At 35.6% G+C, this 22,231-nt stretch overlaps 1 protein-coding gene across 2 annotated transcripts in view; it reads left to right on the forward strand.

Moving 5' to 3' along the window:
• The window catches only part of PPP3CC (protein phosphatase 3 catalytic subunit gamma), a 128,226-nt gene that overhangs the window by 70,069 nt on the left and 35,926 nt on the right, over positions 1-22,231 (forward strand). For both annotated transcript variants that reach the window (XM_037813097.1, XM_037813098.1), the window contains exons 9-10: positions 14,064-14,189; positions 14,933-15,007. In XM_037813097.1, the coding sequence (XP_037669025.1) occupies positions 14,064-14,189; positions 14,933-15,007 (201 nt within the window). The remainder of the gene's footprint in view (positions 1-14,063; positions 14,190-14,932; positions 15,008-22,231) is intronic.

A 22,231-nucleotide genomic window follows, 5' to 3' on the forward strand; every position in this document is an offset into this window, starting at 1 on the left:
GAAACTTAAAGACAAAATGAAAAGCAAGAATTTACGTGTCATTGGTGTCCCAGAAGGAGAAGAGAAGGGAAAAGGGGCAGAAGCAATAATAGAGGAAATTATCAATGAAAATTTCCCATCTCTTATGAAAGACATAAAACTACGGATCCAAGAAGCACAGCGTACCCCAAACAGAATAGATCTGAATAGGCCTATGCCAAGACAATAATCAGATTATCAAACATCAGAGATAGAGAATCCTGAAAGCAGCAAGAGAGAAACGATCTATCACATACAAAGGAAGCTTGATAAGACTATGTGTGGATTTCTCAATAGAAACCATGGAGGCAAGAAGGAAGTAGGGTGATATATTTAAGATACTGAGAGAGAAAAACCACCAACCAAGAATCCTATATCCGGCAAAACTATCCTTCAGATATGAGGGAAAGCTTAAAATATTCTCTGACAAACAGACAATGACCGAGTTTGTGAATAAGAAACCTGTTCTACAGGAAACACTAAAGGAAGCACTGCAGACAGAAAGGAAAAGACAGGAGTGAGAGGTTTGGAAAAAAATTTTGGGAGATAGTGGCACAGCAATGTAAGTACACTGAACAAAGATGACTGTGAATATGGTTGAAAGAGGAAGGCTGGGATCATGTGGGACACCAGAACAAAAGACGAAGGATAAAGACTGGGACTGTGTCACTCAGGGAAACCTAGGATGCTCGATGATTGTAATAAAACAAATGAATGTCAACATGGCAAGGTGTTAAAAATAGGGTGGAATTGGGGGGAAAATACAATCAATGCAAACTAGAGGCTAGAATTAACAGAAACATTGTATTATGCTTCCTTTAATGTAACAAAAGCAATATACCAAAGCTAAATGCATGTTGGGGGGTGGGGAATAGGGGAAGGGTATGGAACTCCAGGCATTGGTGATGTTGTCTGACTCTTTATTCTACTTTAGGTTAATGCTATCTTTCCTTTTGTCATCTTCTAGCTGTCAAGTTTTTTTGTTTGTTTGTTTTTCTCTCTTTCTCTTGCCTTTTTCTTTTGCCTCTCTGCCTTCTTTTACTCTTCCTCCATCTTTGTGGAAGAAATGTCCTTATATGGAGAGTGGCGATGGTGCTCAATACATAAATATGTGACTATACAGGGAATCAGTGATTGTTTACTTAGGATGGAATGTATAGTGTTTGAACAAAACCATCTTAAAAGAAATGGGTTGACGAAGAAACCTTGAGGGCACTATATTGAGTGAAATAAGACAGACACATAAAGGCAAATATTGCAGGGTCTCACTGATACGAACTAATTCTAATATGTAAACTCGCAGACATGAAATATAAGTTACCAGGATATAGAATGAGGCTAAAGAATGGGGAGTGGTTGCTTATTATGAGAAGAGTGTTCATCTAGTGTGAACTTAAATATTTGGAAATGGACAGGGGTGATGTTCGCATGTAATGAGAATAGCTAACAGTGCTAAAAGGTGTGTGAAGGTGGTGGAAAGGGTAAGCTCAGAGTCACACATGTCACCAGAAGGAAAGTTGGAGATTAAAAGATGGGAATGTATAAAACAGCGAATCTTGTGGTGGACAATGTCCACGATTAACTATACAAATAATAGAAATCTCTCTCTCAAACTAGAACAAATGTATGTCACTATAACTAGAGGTTAGTAATAGAGAGGCATGTAGGGAAAAAATATATACCTATTGCAAACTATATACTACAGTTAGTAGTATTTTAACATTCTTTGATCAACAGTAACAAATGTACTATACCAAAACTATGAATTAATAATGGGGGGGGGGCATGGTTAGGGGTACGGGAGGATGTGAGTTTCCTTTTTTTTTTGTCTTTGTTTCTTTTCTGGAGTAGTGAAAATGTTCTAAAAATTGAAAAAAAATTGTGTTGATGGATGCACAGCTGTATGGTGGTACTGTGGGCAATTGATTGTATACTTTGGATCTCTGGATAGTTGTATGGTATCTGAACAATCTCAATAAAAAAATTAAAACAAACAAACAAATGCTGGATACATTCTGAAAACAAAACAAAACAAAACAAAAATAGATGGGGGTGATGAATGCGTAACTATATGATGGACCAGTTGATTGTACACCATGGTTGATTGTATGGTATATGAATATATTTCAATAAAACTGAATTTAATTAAAAAAAGAGGTTCTCTAGGGGTGACTCTTAGGTACTATTTTAAGTAGACTTAGCCCCTGCTTTGCAGTAATAAACTTTATAAGGGCAAGCCCCAAGATTGAGGGCTCAAATTGGCAGTCCCTAGTGCTTGTGAGGATATCATCATCAATTCCCCAGGTGGGGAAATTTAATATTTCCACATTTACCCCCAGTCCCTCAAGGGGGCTTTGCAAATACAAATTACTGCCCAAATTACTCTGGGACACTAGCCTGTAAAAACCAACCATATTTCACTCCTTATTCAACATTCCGTGTAGCGATGTTGTTTGAATAAACTGGCCATACAAGTTAAATCATATAGTGTGTTATAAAAATATAGATTTTGTACCTGATAAACGTCTCTTCCTTTGGTCTCACACAGAAGTTGAAGTTTTAAGAACACCGTCAATATCGTTCTTTACCCTTTACTCTGATTTACCTTAGTCCTAACCAAGTCCATTTTGTTCATAGCTCTAATTGAAGTCTGATCTCTTTTTTCAGACTCCTTAACATTTTCTGTCTGGGGTAATGCTGACATTCATAGCTGTCGGACTCTGGCTCTGAGTCTCAGGTGTCACACAGATACCCAAGTTCCAGGGACTGACCAGGTTATACACAAAGTGCTTAGCATCTCAGAATTTAGAAATGGCCATTACAACTCAGATGTAACTGCTGTAAGAGCTTACAATCTAGGAACCTTTACAATAAGCCTTCCCCTGATGGCCTATGCTCTCAGGCTCAGGTCTCAGAGTTTGCACATTATAGTTAATCCATATTAGTGAGGCATTATGTTTTTCTTTTCATTTCTGGTTTATTTCACCCAACATACTGCCCTCAATGTCCATTCACCTCACAACTTCACTTCTCCTTTAGCAGTTTAATACTCCATTATGTGTATACACCACAGTTTGCCATTCTTTTTGTCGATGTACCCTTAGAGCACCTCCATCCACTGCAAATCATGAATACTAACACCATAAACCCCACTGTGCAAATGTCCATTCATACCCCTGTTTTCAGTTCTTCCAAGTAAACACCCAATAACCAGGTTGCAGGACTATATAGCAACCCCATGCTTAGCTTCCTGTGGAACCACCACACTGCCATCCAGATGGGCTGCACCATTCTACTTCCCCACCAACAGTGGTTAGGTACATCCCTGTCTCCACATTTTCTCCAGCACTTGTATCCCTCTGTTTATTTTTTAGACAGATTTATTCATGCACCATACATTCCATCCTAAGTAAACAATCATTGGTTCCCTGTATAATCATGTAGTTATGCATTCACCAACACTATATAAGGACATTTCCGTTTCTTCCACAAAGAAAGAGGAAGAGTTGAAAAAAGTAAAAAGACAAAAGAAAAAGAAAAAAAAATGACAACGAAAAAGCAACAAAAGAAAACATAAAATTAAAATAAAATTAAGTAAAACAGACAACACCACCAATGTTAAGAATCCCATACCCATCCCTTATATCCCTGTCTTATGGCATTTAGCTTTGGCATATTGCCTTTGTTACAATTAAAGGAAGCATATTACAATGTTACTTTTAACTATAAGCTCTCGTTTGCATTGATTGTATTTTTTCACCCATACCTTCCCCCTTTAACACCTTGCAAAGTTGGCAATCATTTGTTCTCCCTTGTGTAAAAATATATTTGTACATTTTCTCAAAATCACTGACTGCTCTAGGTTTCACTAAGTTATACAGTCCCAGTCTTTATCTTCTGTCTTTCCTTCTGGTGTCCTACATGCCCCTAACCTTCCTCTTTCAACCTTACTCACAGTCATCATCTTTGTTCAGTGTGCTTACATTATTTTGCTACCATCACCCAAAATTGTGCTCCAAACCTCTCACTTCTGTCTTTTTCTATCTGTCTGTAGTGCTCCCTTTAGTATTTCCTGTAGAGCAGGTATCTTGTTCACAAACTCTCTCATTGTCTGTTTGTCTAAGAATATTTTAAACTCTCCTTCATATTTGAAGGACAGTTTTGCCGGATATAAAATTCTTGGTTGGCCGTTTCTCTCTTTCAGCATCTTAAATATATCATACCACTGCCTTCTTGCCTCCATGGTTTCTACTTAGAGAAACCATGTCTTATTGACCGTCCCTTGTATGTGATGGATTGCTGTTTCTCTTGCTGCTTCCAGAATTCTCTCTTTATCTTTGACATTTGTTAATCAGATTATTAAGTGACTTGGCATAGTTTTATTCAGATTTATTCTGTTTGGGGTATGCTGCATTTCTTGTATCCATAATTTTATGTCTTTCATAAGAGATGGGAAATTTTCAGTGATTATTTCCTACATTATTGCTTCTGCCCCTCTCCTTTTCCCTTCTCTTCTACTTCTGGATACATCCATGACATGTACGTTCATGCGCTTCATGTTGTCATTCAATTCCCTGAGCTGTTGCTCATTTTTTTCCATTCTTTTCCCTGTCTGTCCTTTTGTGTGTAGGATTTCAGATGTCCTGTTCTCCACTTCATGAACCTTTTCTTCTGCATTTTCAAATCTGCTGTTGTATGTCTCCATTGTGTTTTTCATCTCTTATGTTGTGCCTTTCATTCCCATAAGTTCTGCCAATTGTTTTTTCAAACTTTCAAGTTCTTCCTTATGTTTGTCCAGTGTCCTTCTTATATCCTTCATCTCTTCTGCCATATCTTCTCTCAACTTATTGATTTGATTTTTGGATTGATTTAGGAGATTTTTTCAATTAATAATTAGTTGTTTCAGTTCCTGTATCTCAGTTGAATTGTAAGTATATTCCTTTGACTGGTCCATATCTTCATTTTCCTAGTGTGGTTTGTCATTTTCTATTGTCTAGGCATCTGGTTTCCTTGATTACCCCAATCAGATTTTCCCATAGGGCCCAGGTCTCAGGAGGAGGCTGTATTCACCTGAGGGTGAGTCTTAGAAGATTGACAGACTTTCCTGTGAGGCCTGTAGACTCAGTGCTTTTCCGATCCTGGCCAGCAGGTGGTGCTTGTCAGCCCATAGCTCCCCACTGGTGTAAAGAGGTGTAGTCCCTTTAATTCTCTGCAGACCCTGTCCTGGCCAGGTGCTGAGGGTGTCAGAAGCCAAGCTTAAGTTGTTTCTGGTTTTCCTTCCTCCCCCACCCCCCAGGCCCTGGGGTCTGAATTCTCTTGAGGGAGGGCCACCACTTGAGTGGGCCCTACCCCTCTTTTCTTAGGACAGATACACCTTTTAGAAAGTTATTTTCTCCACTTGAATTCCTCCTTTGTCTCTCTGACTCTGTTAACTCCACCCTTTCCTGGGTCAGTGCTGACAATTGAAAATGCCCAAGGCTTTCTGTAATGGGCTACTTAGTATAAGAGAAAAAAAAGGAAAAGGAGCAAAAGCCCCTTTTCAGAGCCAGTCCCCATCCCCTCAGTTTTGCTGGTCAGATGGTGTTGGTACCCAGTTCTCTGTGCCCCTGTTCTTAGGACACAGCTTTTTCCAGTGTTCTGAGCTCAGCCGTCTCTAATAGCCTCTGTTTTTGTTTATATATAATATATAAATATATATATAATATTTATTTATTATATTTATTATATAAATTTATATAAATATATAAATATAATATATAATATATAAATATATATATATAAATTTTTTTTTTCTGTCAGCCCTGCCTCCTCTTTGCTGAGAGGAACCTGTTACCTTTCCTGCTTTGTTCAGGATTATCTGTGCTTGTAGCTTGTATTCACTGTCCAAATTTATTAATTAAAACTGCAATTGGAGCTTGGTTGAGTTACTTTCCCTGTAACCTGTTTCTTTTTTCCACACAAAAGTGTTTCAGGTCAGCCTGCCTTGCCCGTGGGGCAGGGGCACCAGCTCTGGGTTTGGGGAGCTGTACTTAGAAATCTGTGCTGCAATATCAGCTGTTCCACCCATTCCAGGCTACTGCACAATGTGTGTCCATTCATGGATGTCTCCCAACAGTTGTTTCAGATTTAGTTCTTCCTGGTTATACTAGTTGTTCTAGAGGACTAACTAAATTCCACACCTCTATGCCACCATCTTGCCCCGCCTCTGTTTTGTTTTAGTTTTGTAATAATCATCCTAGTGAGTGTGAAATGGTATCTCTTTGTGTTTTGATTTTAGATCTGTGATTTCCTTAATAGCTAATGATGTTAAGAATCTTTTCATGTGCTTATCGGCAATTTGTAATCTTCTTTGGATAAACATCTGCTCAAGTCTTTTGCCCAGTTTTAAACTTAGTTTCTTTGTCTTTTGTTGTTGAATTGTAGAAGTTCCTTATATATTCTGGATGTTAAACCTTTATCACATATTTGATTTCCATGTATTTTCTCCTATTTGTAGGTTGTCTTCACTTTCCCAATAATTTCCTTTGATGTACAAAATTTTAAAATTTTGATGAAGTCCCATTTTTTTTGTTGTTGCCTGTGCTTTTGGTGTCATATCTAAGAATTCATTGCCAAGTACAAGGTCTTGGAAATTTATTCCCATGTTTTCTACTAGGGTTTTATGGCTTTAGCTGTTAAATTTTTGTCATTGATCCATTTTGAATTAATATTGATATATGGTAAGTAGTAGGGGCCCAAATTCATTATTTTCCATATGGATGCCCAGTTGTCCCAGCACCATTTGTTGAAGAAACTATTCTTTGCTTATTGAATGGACTTGTAAAAGATCAATTCACCATGAATGTGTGGGTTTATTTCTGGATTGTTGATTCTATTCCATTCTATTCCATCTATATGTCTATCCTTATGCCAGTACCATACTGTTTTGATTACAGTAGCTTTGTAGTAAGTTTTAAAATCAGAAAGTATGAGTCATCAATCTTCTCATCTTTTGAGATTGTTTTGGTTGACCAGAGTCTCTTGTAATTCCATGTGAATTTGAGAATTGGCTTTTCTGTTTCTGCAATGAAAGAGTGCTGGAATTTTGATAGGGAATGCATAATCTGTAGATCACTTTGAATAATACTGACTTCTTAACAATAGTAAGTCTTCCAGTCCATGAGCCTGGATGTCTTTCCATTTATTTGGGTTTTCTTTATTTTCCTTCAGCAGTGTTTTGTAGTTTTCAGTATAGAAGTCTTTTACCTCCTTGGTTAAATTGATTCCAAGGTATGTTATTCCAAGGTATGCATTCTTTTAGAAGCTCTTGCAAGTGGAATTCTTTCCATAATTTCCTTTTGGGATTTTTCATTGCTTGTGTGTAAAAAAAACAATGCTTTTTGTCTGATGACCTTGTATTCTCCCACTTACCTGAATTCTTTTATTAGCTCTAGTAGCTTTCCTGTCAATTCTTTGATATTTTTTTCCATATAGATCATATCATCTGCAAATATTGGTAGTCTTACTTTTTCCTTTCCTATTTGGATGCCTTTTTCTTTTTCTTGCCTAATTGCTCTGGTAGAACATCCAGTACATCGTTGAATGGCACTGGTGAAATAGTGATGAAAGTGGGGTTCTTGTCTTGTTCTTAATCTTAGCTGTGGGTTTTATCATAAATGCCCTTTGTCATGTTGGGGAAGTTCCCATTTATTCTTAGTTTCCTGACTGTTCATACAATCATGGAAGGGTGTTGGATTTTGTCAGATGCCTTTTCTGGATCAATTAAGATGATCATGTGGTTTTTTCCCTTCATTCTGTTAATGTAGTGTACTATATTGATCAATTTTTGTATGTTGAACCGTGCTTACATTCCTGGAAGAAATCTCACTTGGTCATGGTGTATAGTTCTTTTAATATGCTGTTGCATTAGTTCAGGAATTTTATATCTATATTAAAAGGGGATATTGTTCTATAATTTTCTTTCCTTGTGCTGTCTTTATCTAGCTTTACTATAAGTAATGTACATCTCATAAAATGAGTTAGGAAGTAGTCCCTCATCTTCTCTTTTTAAAAAGAATTTTCAGAAGGATTGGAATTAAGTCTTCTCTGAATATTTGGTAAAATTCACCAGTGAAGCCATCTGGTCCTGAACTTTATTTTTTGTTGTTGGGAGGTTTTTGATTACTAATTTAATCTCTTTGCTTGTTATGTAGGTCTGTTGAGGTTTTCTGTTTCTTATTGAGTCAGTTTAGGTAATTTGTGGTTTGCAGGAATTTGTTCATTTCATCTAGGTTATCCAGTTTGTTGATGTACAGTTGTTCATAGTATTCTCTTGTAATCCTCTTTATTTCTGTAAGGTTGGTAATAATGACCTCACTTTCATTTTTTATTTTATCTATTTGATTCTTCTCTCTTTTATTCTTTATCCATCTAGCTAAAGGTTTGTTGATTTTATTGATCTTTTCCAAGAACCAACTTCTGGTTTTGTTCATTTGCTCTGTTGTTTTTCTGTTCTCTATTTCATTATCTCTGTTATAATCTTTATTATTTCCTTTCTTCTTTCAATTTTGGGTTTTGTTTTTCTTCTTTTTCTAGTTCTTCCAGTTATGAACTTTCTTCTTTTTTATGATAGTCCTTTACAACCATAAATTTCCCTATCAGCATTGCCTTCACTGCATCTTAAGTTTTGGTATGTTGCATTTTTGTTTTAATTCATCTCTAAATATTTTCTGATTTTCCTTGTGATTTACTCTTTGACCAATTGGTTGTTTAAGAGTGTATTGTTTAATTTCCAAATATTTGTGAGTATTCCAGTTTTGCTTCTGTTATTGGTTCTGGCTTCATTCCATTGTGGTCAGAGAAGATATTTTATATGATTTCAGTCTTCTTAAATTTATTAAGACTTGATCTATGGTCTGATCTATGATCTGTCCTGGAGAATGATTCATGTGCTCTTGAGAGTAATATGTATTCTGCTGCTATTGGGTGAACTGTTCTACAGATGACTATTAAGTCTAAAGGATCTATAGTGTTGTCCTCTATTTCCTTATTGATCTTTTCTTTAGATCTGTTACCTATTATTGAAAGTGGTGAATTGAAATGTGCAACTATTATTATAGGACTGTCTATTTCTCCCTTTTAATTCTATCAATGTTTGCTTTATATATTTTGGGACTTTGTTTTTAGGTACATACATTTATATTTATAATCATCCTATCTTCTTGATAAATTGACCCATTTATCATGTATAGTGTCTTTCTTTGTCCCTTTTAACAGTTTTTGACTTGTCTATTTTGTCTGATATTCGTTTAGCCACCCCTGCTCTTCTTTGTTTCTATTTGCAGGGAGTATTCTTTTCCAGTGTTTCGCTTTGAACCTATTTGTGTCTTTTGATTTAAGGTGAGTCTCTTGTAAACACCATGTAGTTGGGTCATGATTTTTTATTCATTCTGTTAATCTCTGCCTTTTGACTGAAGAGTTTAACCTGTTCACATTTACAGTTTTACATCTTGCTATATTGTAACTTTTATCAATATGTAATGCCTTTTTTTTTGACTTATAGTCTATTTAGTCAGACAATAATATAGCTATCCTCCACTCTTTGGTTACTATTTGCATATATCTTTTTCCATCCTTTAAACTCTTTATGACCTTATATCTAAAGTGAGTCTCTAGCAAACTGGATGAATCCTGTTTTTTTAATCCATTCTGCCCATCACTGCCTTTAAAGGAGAGTTTAATCCATTCACATTTAATGTGAGGAAGAGTTTACTTCTGCCTTTTAACTGTTTGTTTTCTGTATGTCATATGCTTTTTTGTTTTTGTATTTAGTTGATTTTTTGTAGTGTGCCTTTTTTTATTTCCTTCTTTTTTCCTTATTACATATCTTTTAGTTTTCTTAATGATTACCTTTACTAATGTTATTTATTTTTTCTTATGTCTTTGAGTAACTATCTGTATTCTTTCATTTCAGCTCTGAGAACTTTCTTTAGCATTTTGTTTAGGGCAGGTCTACTGGTAATGAACTTCCTCAGGTTTCTTCTTAATTCTCCATGAATAGTTTTGCCAGATATAGAATTGTTGGTTGACGGGTTTTTTCTTTCAAGGCTGTAAATATGTCATCCCACTGCCTTCTGGCCTCAGTGGTTTCTGCAGAAGATATCATGTATCTTATTGAGACATTTATCAGATGTCTTATTGGGGATCCTTTATATGTTATGAGTTGCTTTTCTCTTACTGCTTTCAAAATTCTTTGTAGTTGGGTTTCAACAATCTAACTATAATGTGTGTTTCTTTGAGTTTATCCTTCTTGGAGTTTGTTGAGCTTCTTAGATGTGTTTATTCATGTCTTTTGTTGATTTGGGGCATTTTTTGTGATTGTTTCTTCAAAAAATGTTTAGCCCTTTCTCCCTCTTTGCCTTCTGGGACTCCTGTGATGTGTATGTTGGTATGCTTGGTGGTGTCCCAAAGGAATATTGGGCTCTGTTCATTTTTCTTCAGTTTTTTTTTTTCCTGCACCTCAGACTGGATAATTTCAATAGTCTTGTCTTCAAGTTTACTAATTCTTTGTTTTTCCTACTCAACTCTGCTGTTGAATCCTCTAGTGATTTTTTTTTTTTCATTTCAATTATTGTACTTTTCAGTTCCAGAAATTCTGCTTGGTTCCTTTTTATAATATCTCTTTATTGATATTCTCATTTTGTTCAGACAGACTTTCCCTAATTTCCTTTAGTACTTTGCCCTTGGTTTCCTTTAATTCATTAAACATATTTTAGAGAGTTGATTTAATGTCTTTGACTAATAGTTTCAGTGTGTTGAGTTTCCTCAGGAATGATTTCTGCCATATTCTTTTTTTTTTTTTCCCTGTGAATGGATCACATTTTTCTGTTTCCTCGTAGGCTTTGTAATTTTTTTGTTGAGAACTGGACATACTAAGTATTATGGATACTTAATACTGGATATTATGGATATTATGGATATCTCTGGTAAACTAAATCTCCTGCTCCTCAGGAGTTGCTGATTTTTGCTTCTTGAGGGCTGAAACCATCCATTTGTGACTTTTCCAAACTGTTTTTGCTACCAACCGGGAATGGGGGTTCAGGGGAGAAGACCTGTCCCTTTAAATGCCCTCCACAGGCTTCTTTGTATGGGAATTGAAACAATGGCCACCCTCTGTGTTGGCTCTTCCATTGATCAAAAGCAGAAGTGAGCAATCAAATCACCCAACCCTAATTTTTGGAGGACAGTGTCCTCATTGCCTATGCTGAAACCTGCCAACTTCATCAGAAATGAGGGTTGCAATGCCTGCAGCTGTCTGCCAAGAGATTTTGGGGGGATGGGGGATGGTAGCCACGAAGGAAAAAGTGAAATTCACTGAAATTTACCAAAATACAAACCTCTTCATGCAGTTCTTCCTGGACAATGCAAAAGTTTCACTAGACCCCAGAGTTCCAAAGAGCTTTTTCAGAGATTTTTCTGCCACTTGAATAGCTGTTTTGGTGGAGGGACTGATTTCTGGAGGTTCCTACTCTGCCATCTTCCCCCAAACATCTTTAGAAAGCATTTCTTTTACTTAAGTTTTTTCCAAGCTTTATGTTTTCACTTTACTTCTCCATGTTCTTCTCTGAGTCTCACCTATCCTACAGTTCTCTGCTTCTCCCTAAATCCAATCTTTCATGTTTCCTTTTTCCTAGCATTTCCAATTAGCAACTTAGTTTTATGATGTTTTTTTCCTTTATCAAAGGTGTATTCTTCTACAGTTAAACTTTTCTTCAAAGAGGCTTAGTAGCCCCAGTCCTTATATTTTTGATGAAGCCTTTCCCTTCTCACTTCCTTTTTTTAACCTCATTATTAACAGTATCTATTGATTGCCCAATGGGTTTGTCAGTGTGCTAAACTGAAACATGTTACCTAAATGAGCAATCACTCTACTGTCGGCCCTTTTTTTTTCCCTTCATTCTAATGTGAATTTGTTCTTGATTATTCCTTCAGTAAACTTTTGAAGTCACACTCCATTCTGTATGAGTTTTCTGTCAGCTTTGACATAATGGTAACTTTATCTTCTTGAAATAATCTTATTTTCTTTGTTGTTTCTTAAGCATACTTTAGGAAAAAGGCAGAAAATGTGGCATTTGAAACATTTGTGATACCCCCTATTCTAGTTTGCTAAGGCTGCCAGAATGCAAAACACCAGAGATGGACTGGCTTTTATAAAAGAGGTTTATATGGTTACACAGTTACAGTCTTAAGGCCATAAAGTGTCCAAGGTAACACATCAGCAATCGGGTACCTTCGCTGGAGGATGGCCAGTGGTGTCCGGAAAACCTTTGTTAGCTAGGAAGACATGTGGCTGGCATCTGCTCCAAAGTTCTGGTTTCAAAATGACTTTCTCCCAGGACGTTCCTCTCTAGGCTGCAGTTCCTCAAAAATGTCACTCTTAGTTGCTCTTGGGGTATTTGTGTTCTCTTAGCTTCTCCAGTGCAAAAGTCTGCTTTCAACAGCCATCTTCAAAATGTCTCTCATTTGCAGCTCCTGTGCTTTCTTCAAATTGTCCCTCTTGGCTGTAGCTCCTCTTCAAAAGTTCACTCTCAGTTTCACTGAGTTCCCTCTGCCCGTCAGCTCATTTATATGGCTCCACTGATCAAGGCCCACCCTAAATGGGTGGGGCCACGCCTCCATGGAAATATCCAATCAGTCATCACCCACAGCTGGGTGGGGCGCATCTCCAAAGAAACACTCAAGGAAATCTAATCAAAACTGATAATGTCTGCCCACACAAGATTACATCAAAGATAATGGTGTTTGGGAGACACAATACATTCAAACTGGCACACCCACTTACTCCCCATATAAGTACCTCTTTTCTTTAAGAAGGAAACTCTATCCTCCTTTTCCTTCTTCTCGTTCTTTTATTGTTTCTTTTCTTCCTCACATATTCTTTATATTCACTGGTACTCATATACCCAGAAGTCATGATTTTTAAAGATTTATTATTCTTAATTTTTTTTTCTGGCCACTAGGAATATACCCAAAACCATTTTTTTCAGCTCTTGTTTCTAATCCTTCACTATTAAAATACAGCTCTTACTGCTTCTTCCTGTGTAAGTAGAGGGAATTGTTGTATAATTATGTATTCACCTAACCTAAATAAAATACATATACATAAAAATAATAGGGCCTGTACATTATATCCATTGTTAGATTTTTGAGAGCTAGAGGTCCTATTTTCATGTATTTTTATAATCTGTGGTGTACATTTTAGACATTCAATAACTTAAATTTTGAGAACATAACTATAGGTTATCCTATAAAAACAAACAAACAGGAACCAAGAGATTACCTATGTCTAGAGAACCATTAAACCATATTCTATTTTTTTGACCACCGAAAGGATAGTTAAGAGAATAATGCAAACAACATTGCTAGTCATGAAGATTAAGGAATTGGATTTTAAAACTTTAAAATGTTAACAAAATCAGTATGGCACCAAAGTATGAGTGTAACTATATGAACTGGTTAAAAAATATTTATAGAGTGCTGGCAATATACTGACTTGTGTAGGAGAGAGAGGCATTTTTTAATCCACAATATTGCACGCATTGATGACTTAATTGACATTTGAACATTGATTATAATTGCTCCAAGTTTACAATTTCTATCCCCCAATATGAATGGATAATTTCTGTATTGTGAAGTCCCAGAGAATAAAATCTCTGACTAATGACTAGCAAAACAGGCTGTGTTTATATAATCAGTGATATTTGTCCTTGAAGTAGAGTTGTAATTTTAACCATTTAACCTATAAAGAAAATTACGAATGAAATTTTCTCATATAGGTGCTGAGGTTTGTATAGATAGTTAATAATATGCAGTGATACTTTGAAGTCTCAGAGCTGTTTCTTTTGTTAAGACAACTTTATTTCTTGAAATAATTCTTAAAAGAATGAACTATTATAAAATGCTTAAAAATCATTCATCTACCCTTTTCTAGTAGGTATACAGCTGTATGAATCATACCTGTTGCTATGGCGTGTTCATTTATGCACAGATTTTTTTTTCCTTTTTAGCTGCTGTGTTGAAATATGAAAATAATGTCATGAACATCAGGCAGTTTAACTGTTCTCCACACCCCTATTGGCTTCCAAACTTTATGGATGTTTTCACATGGTCCTTGCCTTTTGTTGGGGAGAAAGGTAAGAAAAATAAAGCATCTGGACCACCAGCTGTCTTAACTTGTGATTGAGTGCACCTTTAGATTTGCATGTAGCTCTCCTACTGATTCGGAAAAATGTTTTTGAGTTATCAAGAATGTTTTCCATTTTGCTTTTTCCCTACAAAGATATTTAATGGTACTTAATCAGTTGTTAAAGGTAGAGTCTTATGTATTTTGCTTTTCATATTCTAAATATTAATTTAAAGTAGCTTTCCTACTATGCTGTTAAAATAACATAGTCACTATACCATTCCCATCCCTTCAATGATTTCTTCAGTGCTAAGGAGATTAAGGAGGAAATATTTTCCTTAGAATTTTATTTGTACAACTACACAGATTAGCTATGCAAATATAAAATAAGCCCACTGAACATAGGCCTTTTCGCCTAACTTCTTTGTAAGATGGGAGGAAATCTTTTTATGTACATATCAGTGAGGAGAAGACTCACTGTGGGGAAAGGACTCAATAGAAAATCAAACAGTTATGCATTGGAATCTTCAAAGACTCCAGACTTTTACTGGAGCATGTACACTCCCTAATTCTGTATAAATCTGAAGGTCTACAATTAATACTACTTGTTATATACTTGTCTTAATAAAATAATGGCAAATCATTTTTGTTTACATTTATTTAATATGTCTGTTTACTTAGAAGTCCACAGTATTTTAGAGAAAGTGTCTTATTAATTGTGTAAAATTTGGATTATTTTGTCTTATCATATAGTCACAGAGATGCTGGTTAATATTCTCAACATATGCTCTGATGATGAACTGATTTCTGATAATGAAGAAGCAGAAGGTAAATTTGATTTTGCCTCATTTGAACTAGAAACTAAGGAGAAGTTTTGGTTTTGGTTTGTTTTGTCTTAGAATTATTTTCATTGTATAAAAATTAAACTTGAAAAATATGTAAAAGCATAAATAAAAAAAAAAAAAGTCACCCATAAACCCACCATCTTATAGATATCCACTTGTTAACACTTGATGTACACTGTGTTAGCTGTCTTCTATCTCAGCATATGTACATAGATTTTTTTTTCTTTTTAACAAAAATCAGGTCATAAAGTATTGTAACCTGCCTTTCCCATCTAACAGTATCATGAATATTTACTGTTTTGTTGTAGACTAATTTTTAATGGTAGTTCATGTCATTCTTTGTCTAACCAATCCTCAGCTGTTAGATACTGGATTTTTTCCAAGGTTTTACTTTTAAGCCCTACAGTTTTGAAAATAGTTATAGATAAATCTTTGCACATTCTTTTAACAAGCAAGGCACTGTGTTATTTATTAAAGATTCACCAGGGAACACAAGTCTTTGCTCTCAATAGTTTTTATTATAGTGGGGGGGAAGATAACAGTAAATATATAAGTCAGATGAAAGTAAAGCAATAAAAGGAAATCAAGAATAATGTTTTCTTGATTATTTCGATAGGGTAAATTCCTAGAAATAGAATATCTGGGTCAATTCATGCTTAAAATTTTAAATCTCATATTAATAGCCTCCAAAAAGGCTATATCAGTTTACATTTTGTATGCATGGTACTTAGTTCACAGTGCTGGCTCTATCAATGTTTATTATTTCTGTAATAACAAGAAAAATTATTTAGTAAAATTTCTATAGGATAGAGTTTTAAAATTTTAATTTGTATTTTCATGATGACTATTGAACATTTTTTCTTGTATTTATTGGCCATTCTTATTTCTCTTTTGTAAATTGCCAATTCATGTCTTTTGCCATTTTTCTACTGGGTTATATGCATGGATTTTTTTGTTATTCTTATTGACTCTAGAGGGATTTTTATATAGAAACATTTTGTTGCACATTCTGAGAATACGGGAGATACTGGAAAGATGGTGGCACCTGAGTACAGATCTTTGATTGTCTCATTCTCTCCATCTCTCTGCTAAGGCATTTCACTCAACTGGTAGGATAAATCATCTACATAGCAGAGAAAGCTTAGCTCACTTAGGAATCTCTAGATTCCCACACATACTTAAGCTTCAGATTCCACAGTGAAGTCACAGAGCAGATGGAGTACATCTTGTGGTATAGAGCATTACAAGTTGCTAATTCTCTTGAGGAAATAATACAGCCAAATGAAAACAAAAACAAAATAACAAGGTTGCTGAGTGGTGCAGGGTCTGTCAGGAAGCTGGAGGCCCGCAGTGCCTGCTAGGAAGCTCACTACCATGCTGCTCTTCTGCCCTGGCTGAGGGAATAGGGTGAGCATGGAGGAGGGCAGCACTGCCATCACTTCACTTGAGACACCCATCCCGACGTGCACAACATCAGCCGCAAGGTCTATTAAAGAGATGAACAGATACCACCCCTTTGCTTAACTGGGGTTCAAAACCAAGATGCTGGTGTTTCTGCTATGATATAGCCTCAGGAACCTAGTGATAATGACCCCACCCTGGTCAAGATGGCAGAGTAAGAAGCTTCAGGGCTCCATCTACCCACAGAAGCTTTGAGCAATCTGCAAAAGCTGGCAGAAACATCTTTGTCAAAGCTCTGGAAAACAGTTAAGGGACTGAATTAACAGAGCAAGCACCAAATCAACAAAAAGTCTACTTAAAAGCGGAAGCATCTTGTGGCAACCTGGCTGCACCTCCCCAATCCCACCCCCTTACCAGCTCAGTGTTGTGCCAGTCCATATTCCCATTGCAGATACTTGGTCCTGGTTCTGAAGGGAGCAGAGTAACCCTCATGCACATACTGGGAGCATACATGTCTGGCCCAAAGTGTCTGGGTGGTGGCCTGAGAGTCTTGCTGTCTCAAAACTTGCCCTGTGTGTGGAAGGCAGCTCACAGAACTCTTCTACATAATTCTGTGACTGTGTGGGGCAAGGGATTATTGACTGCAGGACATACAATGCAGTGCCTGGGACCATGAGGAAACTGTTTCCCAAGGAAGAGGGAACATTCATACCCATGTAAATGGAGGAAATCCTAGGGTCACATGCACATGCCCAAGACAAGATGCATGCACAGAAAGAACCAGAAAGGCCCTTATGCTTTAGCCTGGAGCTCTTTTGTAAACTCTGGAAGGATAATCCCTGACAGAGAACACTCACACAGATCAAGCTGCTAAGACTGGAAGAGGTGCTTTCTTTTCTTCCTTCCTTCCTTTCTTTCTTTCTTCTTCTTCTTCTTTTTTTTTTTTTTTGTTGTTGTTGTTGTTAGCACCTGGCACTCAAGAAAAGCTCTGTCATAACACTGGCTGGATACAAGCTTAGGAACAAATGCCTCAGAGTCTAAATTCCAGAATTAGCACATTAAAATATCAAAATGTCCAGGTTCCAATGAAAGATTACAAAACAAAAAGAAATAGGAAGTGATTGCCCAGGCAAAAGGAAAAGATTAAAGTATTAGAAAAAACCAATGAAGAGGACCAGATCTGGGACATTCCAGCAAAAACTTTTTTTAAATGGTCCTAAATATGCTCAAAAAGCTAAAGAAAAATAAGGACAAAAAAAAAAAAAAAAAAAAAAAGGAAATTAGGGAAATGACAAATGAACACAAAGAGAGAATATCAATACAGAGATGGAAATTATGAAAAGGAACCAAACAGAGCTGAAGAATACAGTAACAAATTAAAAATTCCCTAGAGGGGTTCAACAGATGATTGGAAATGGCAGAAGAAAGAATCAGTGAATTGAAGATAAAGCATTTGAAATTATCCAGTCTGAGGAGCAGAAAGTTGAAAGAATGACGAAAAGTAAACAGAGCCTGAGGAACCTGTGGGACACCATCAAACATCCCAATATACAGTATATGCATTGTGATGGTCTCAGGAGAAGGAAGAGAGAAAGGGGCAGAGAGAATATTCAAAAATAATGGCTGAAAACTTGCCAAATTTAACAAAAGACATGAATATACACATCCAAGATGCTCAACAAACTCCAAACAGGATAAACCCAAAAAGACCCATACTGCGCCATATTATAATCAAACTGTCAAATGCCAGAGATAAAGAGAGAATTCTGAAAGCCTCAAGAGAGACACAACATGTCACATACAAGGGAGCATCAATAAGATTAAGTGCTTATTTCACATCAGAAACCATGGAGGCACCATAAGTACAAGGTTTCTCCTTGCAGTGAAAGTTCTAGTAATGGATGGTGGTGAGAGTGCCACAACACTGTGAATGTGATTAGTCCCACCAAATGGTATGCTTGGGAGGGATTGGAATGGGAAGATTTATGTTGTATATATGTTTACAAAATTAAAAAAAAAAAGAGAAACTAAAGAGATAATGACAATTAAATACAATACATGATACTGGATGGGATCTAAGAACGGAGGAAAAAAGGTTCAAAAGGACATTATTGGAACTCAGAATAATGGAATATGGAATGTAAGCTTTAAATCAATGTTAAATTTCTTGATCTTGATAACTGCACTTAAGGTGGGGTTACATGAGTGAATATCCCTTGTTCATAGGAAGTGTACATGGAGGTATTATTTGTTCAAGGAGTATGATGTGTACAACCTGCTCACAAATGATCATAAAATAGATAGGTAGGTGCATAGATAGATAGGTAGGCAGGTAGATAGGTAGGTAGGTAGGTAGGTAGGTAGGTAGGTAGATAGAATCATATGACAGGGGTGGCAAAATGCCAAAATTGGTGGATCTGGGTATGTAAGGGGGTAAGAGTATGTTGGAGTTCTTTGTATGGGGTTTGTATTATTTTGTAACTGTCCTGTAAGTTTGAAATTAGTTCAAAATAAAAAGCTTAAAAAACAAAATGAAGTTAGGGAGATATGAGATATGTGAAAAATAGGTGTAGTAAAACTTATAGCTAAATATAAATGGAAATGGAAATCACTGGAAACTCTATTACATGTATTAAGAAAGGATTCTTGATTATTATAAGGATATGCTTGCAAAACTATGTCAAAACTTGTTTGTGGGAATATTCATTGATGTATTTTCTGTAATAGCAAAAGGCTCAAAACAATCTAAATGTTCTTCAGTGGGTGGCTAGATAAATCAACTATGATGTATCCATATGATATATTCTGTTATCCCTTCCTGGGATATTATTTTTTTATGCAAGCTTCCTCTCTCCCTTGTTCTTCTAGCTAGCTCCTGTTCAGCTTATTGTTAATTCCACATGGAAGACATTTCTCACTAACCAACTAGATCCAATTCCCCTATTACGCTCTCTCATGTCCCTGTCTACCTTTTCTTAATATTCATTAGAGTTGAAATTTTACATTTATTTAAATTGCTACATGATTAGTATATATTACCCCTACTCAACTGTAAACTCCCTGAATGCTGGGACAGTATTTGGTTTTGCTCACCATTATAACCCTAAAGCCAACTAGAATGCAATGAACAAGGTAGCTAAGTATTTGCTGAGTTAGAGCGAATTGAATGGTATGAGGTGCAACTATTTAAAATTAAAAGAATGAAGTATGGGTGTTGGAGCAATATCTCTTACATATTCTGTTTACTAATAAACTGGATAGAATTTTCTCATTCACATTTTTCAAAGGGTTTGTGGATATAGGCTGTATCGGCATTTTTGTTTTTTGAAAGGAGATGAGTAAGGGCCTTTCAGATTAAGATAGTGAATTGAAGACACATCTAATTCTAGTCCCTGTTGAAACCACAGTAAAACCACAATAAAAGTTGTTTATATATAAATATTGTTATATATAAACTAATGATTTCTACTTTAGTAATGGCAGACTAGATAGTTTGGATCAACCCTAACTCTTAACAATAATCAGGAAAGCTAGAGAAAATATTTTAAAAATTTGCTATCAAATTTTAAAATTTATTACCTTTGCCAACAAGGTAGTGAACAAATAACAAGGCTGAAACCTGATAAAGGGCAGAGAGGATCTAACAACTGGGATCATTTCTCTCATAAGGGCATTTATGAATTTCAAAATAGGAGGCTATGAGGTTGAGCAGCATGCTGGATAGCCTTGTGTGACCAAGGTAAAAAAGTTGGAGCTGAGAGAATGCCAAAGATCATGTGAATGCTAGTAAACTCCTAATTGGTTCAACACTTCCAAAGGTTGCAATTATATAAGAGTGACAGCGAACTGAGGAAAGAACAGCCCTGGAAGGCAGAGTAACTTACCTCCAAATCGTTTCAATCACTTAAATTTAATAAGGTAGTCCCAGAAACCTGACAAAAGCAAACTTCTCTAGACTAAGTAACATCATGTAGGACCTTAAATTATTTCTACAAAGAGTCTTTCAAATATAATATCCACCTCACAAACAGAAATAGCCAGGCATGTGAGAAGGTAAGGACATGAAAATAGCAAAAATAAAAACAGATCCCAGCTTCTGCAGACTTGGCATTATCAGACCAAACTTTAAAACAAGTATTCTAACACACACACAAACAAACAAACCAAAAAACCCTGATGCTTACTATGTTCAAGAATATATTAAGATTGAGAGCTATGGCAGATAACTGACAGGGATGTTATTTTTTAAAAACAGATTTAATACAGCACCAAAAGAAAGTTCTGTAACTGACTCAACAGATGATTTTAACATCAGATTCAATAAAGTGAAGAAGAATGAATAATAAAGAATAAGTTAACTGGAAGATAGGTCCAAATAAACTATATAGAATGAAGCACAAATTTAAAAAAGGAATATACACAAAAAAGCATAAAAGACATAGGGGATATACAGTAAATAAGTCTCATATTGTGTGTTTGGAATCCCAAAAAAGAGGAGAGTTACGGAGTAGAAGCAATATTTGAAGAAGAAATAAATGAGAATTTTCCCAAACTGGTAAGACATTTGGCCACACCCTTAAAGAAGCCCGTAAATCTAAAGCAAAATAAATACAAAGAAAGCAGCACCTATGCACATCGTAGTAAAAGTAGTTAAAACCAAATACAAAGAAAAAAATCAAAGCAACTAGAAAAAAAGGGATTACTTTCAAAAGAGAACAATTGAACTGACATGGTTTCTTAATGGAAACATTGGAAGCCACAAGACAATGGAAGAACATATTCAAAGTGCTGAAAGAAAATAACTGTGTTAACCTAGACTGTATGTACAGCAAGAATATCCTTCAAGAAGAAATGTTAAATAAGCATTTTCAGATACTTCTCCGCTTTAAAATATTAATAAGATTATTAATTACCAGGAGACTCAAACTAAATATTCTACAAAATGTTATTCAAACAGAAGGAAAATACAAGATGGAATCTTGGAGATTCATGATGAAATAAAGAGTAAAAAGAGTAGACAATATGTGGGTAAATCTAATAAATGTAGGCTTTTAGAAACGATGTTTTCTTGGATTTAAAATACAGAATCAGCAATTTCATTAAATGTGAATGTATGAAAGACGGTTTGTCAGGTAGGACTAAAAAACTAAAAACCTTATGATGTTTTGTAAGAGACAGATGTAAAACATAAAGGTAAGAAGATTTGAAAGTAAAAGGACAGGGATAAACAATGTAAACACTAACCCAAAGAAATACTGCTGTAGATAAATATCAAATGAAGTAGACTCTAAAACAAAACTAAGATTATACTAATTTAAAATTCATACCTAACAATAAATCTAACATGGTGTGTGGTACCTCTAAGAAATAAACTATAGAACATTATTAGAGAAATTTAAGCAAATGTAAATAAATGGAGAGAAATATCTGCACATAGATTTTGGAAGACTCAATATATGGTAAAGATGTAAATTATTCCCAAATTGATCTATGCATTCAGTGCAATGTCAGTCAAATCTTAACAGGCTTTTTTTTTCAAATATGTTAATCAGATTTTAAATTTATATGGAAATGCAAAGGCTGATTCTAAAACTTATATGGAAATAACTTAGGCTTAAAGAAGAACTGGTGGAAGGACTTCTATAGGATATCAATATTTACCATAAATCTAGAGTTAGTAGAATAAGCAGTTAAACAGACTAATGAAACAAAATAGAGAGCCAGAAATAGAGCCACACATATGTGGATACTTGATTTTTACCACAGATGCCATTACAGAACAGTAGGAAAATGATGGTATTTTCAA

Source organism: Choloepus didactylus, chromosome 20 (assembly GCF_015220235.1).
Source record: "Choloepus didactylus isolate mChoDid1 chromosome 20, mChoDid1.pri, whole genome shotgun sequence".
NCBI classification, from domain to species: domain Eukaryota; kingdom Metazoa; phylum Chordata; class Mammalia; order Pilosa; family Megalonychidae; genus Choloepus; species Choloepus didactylus.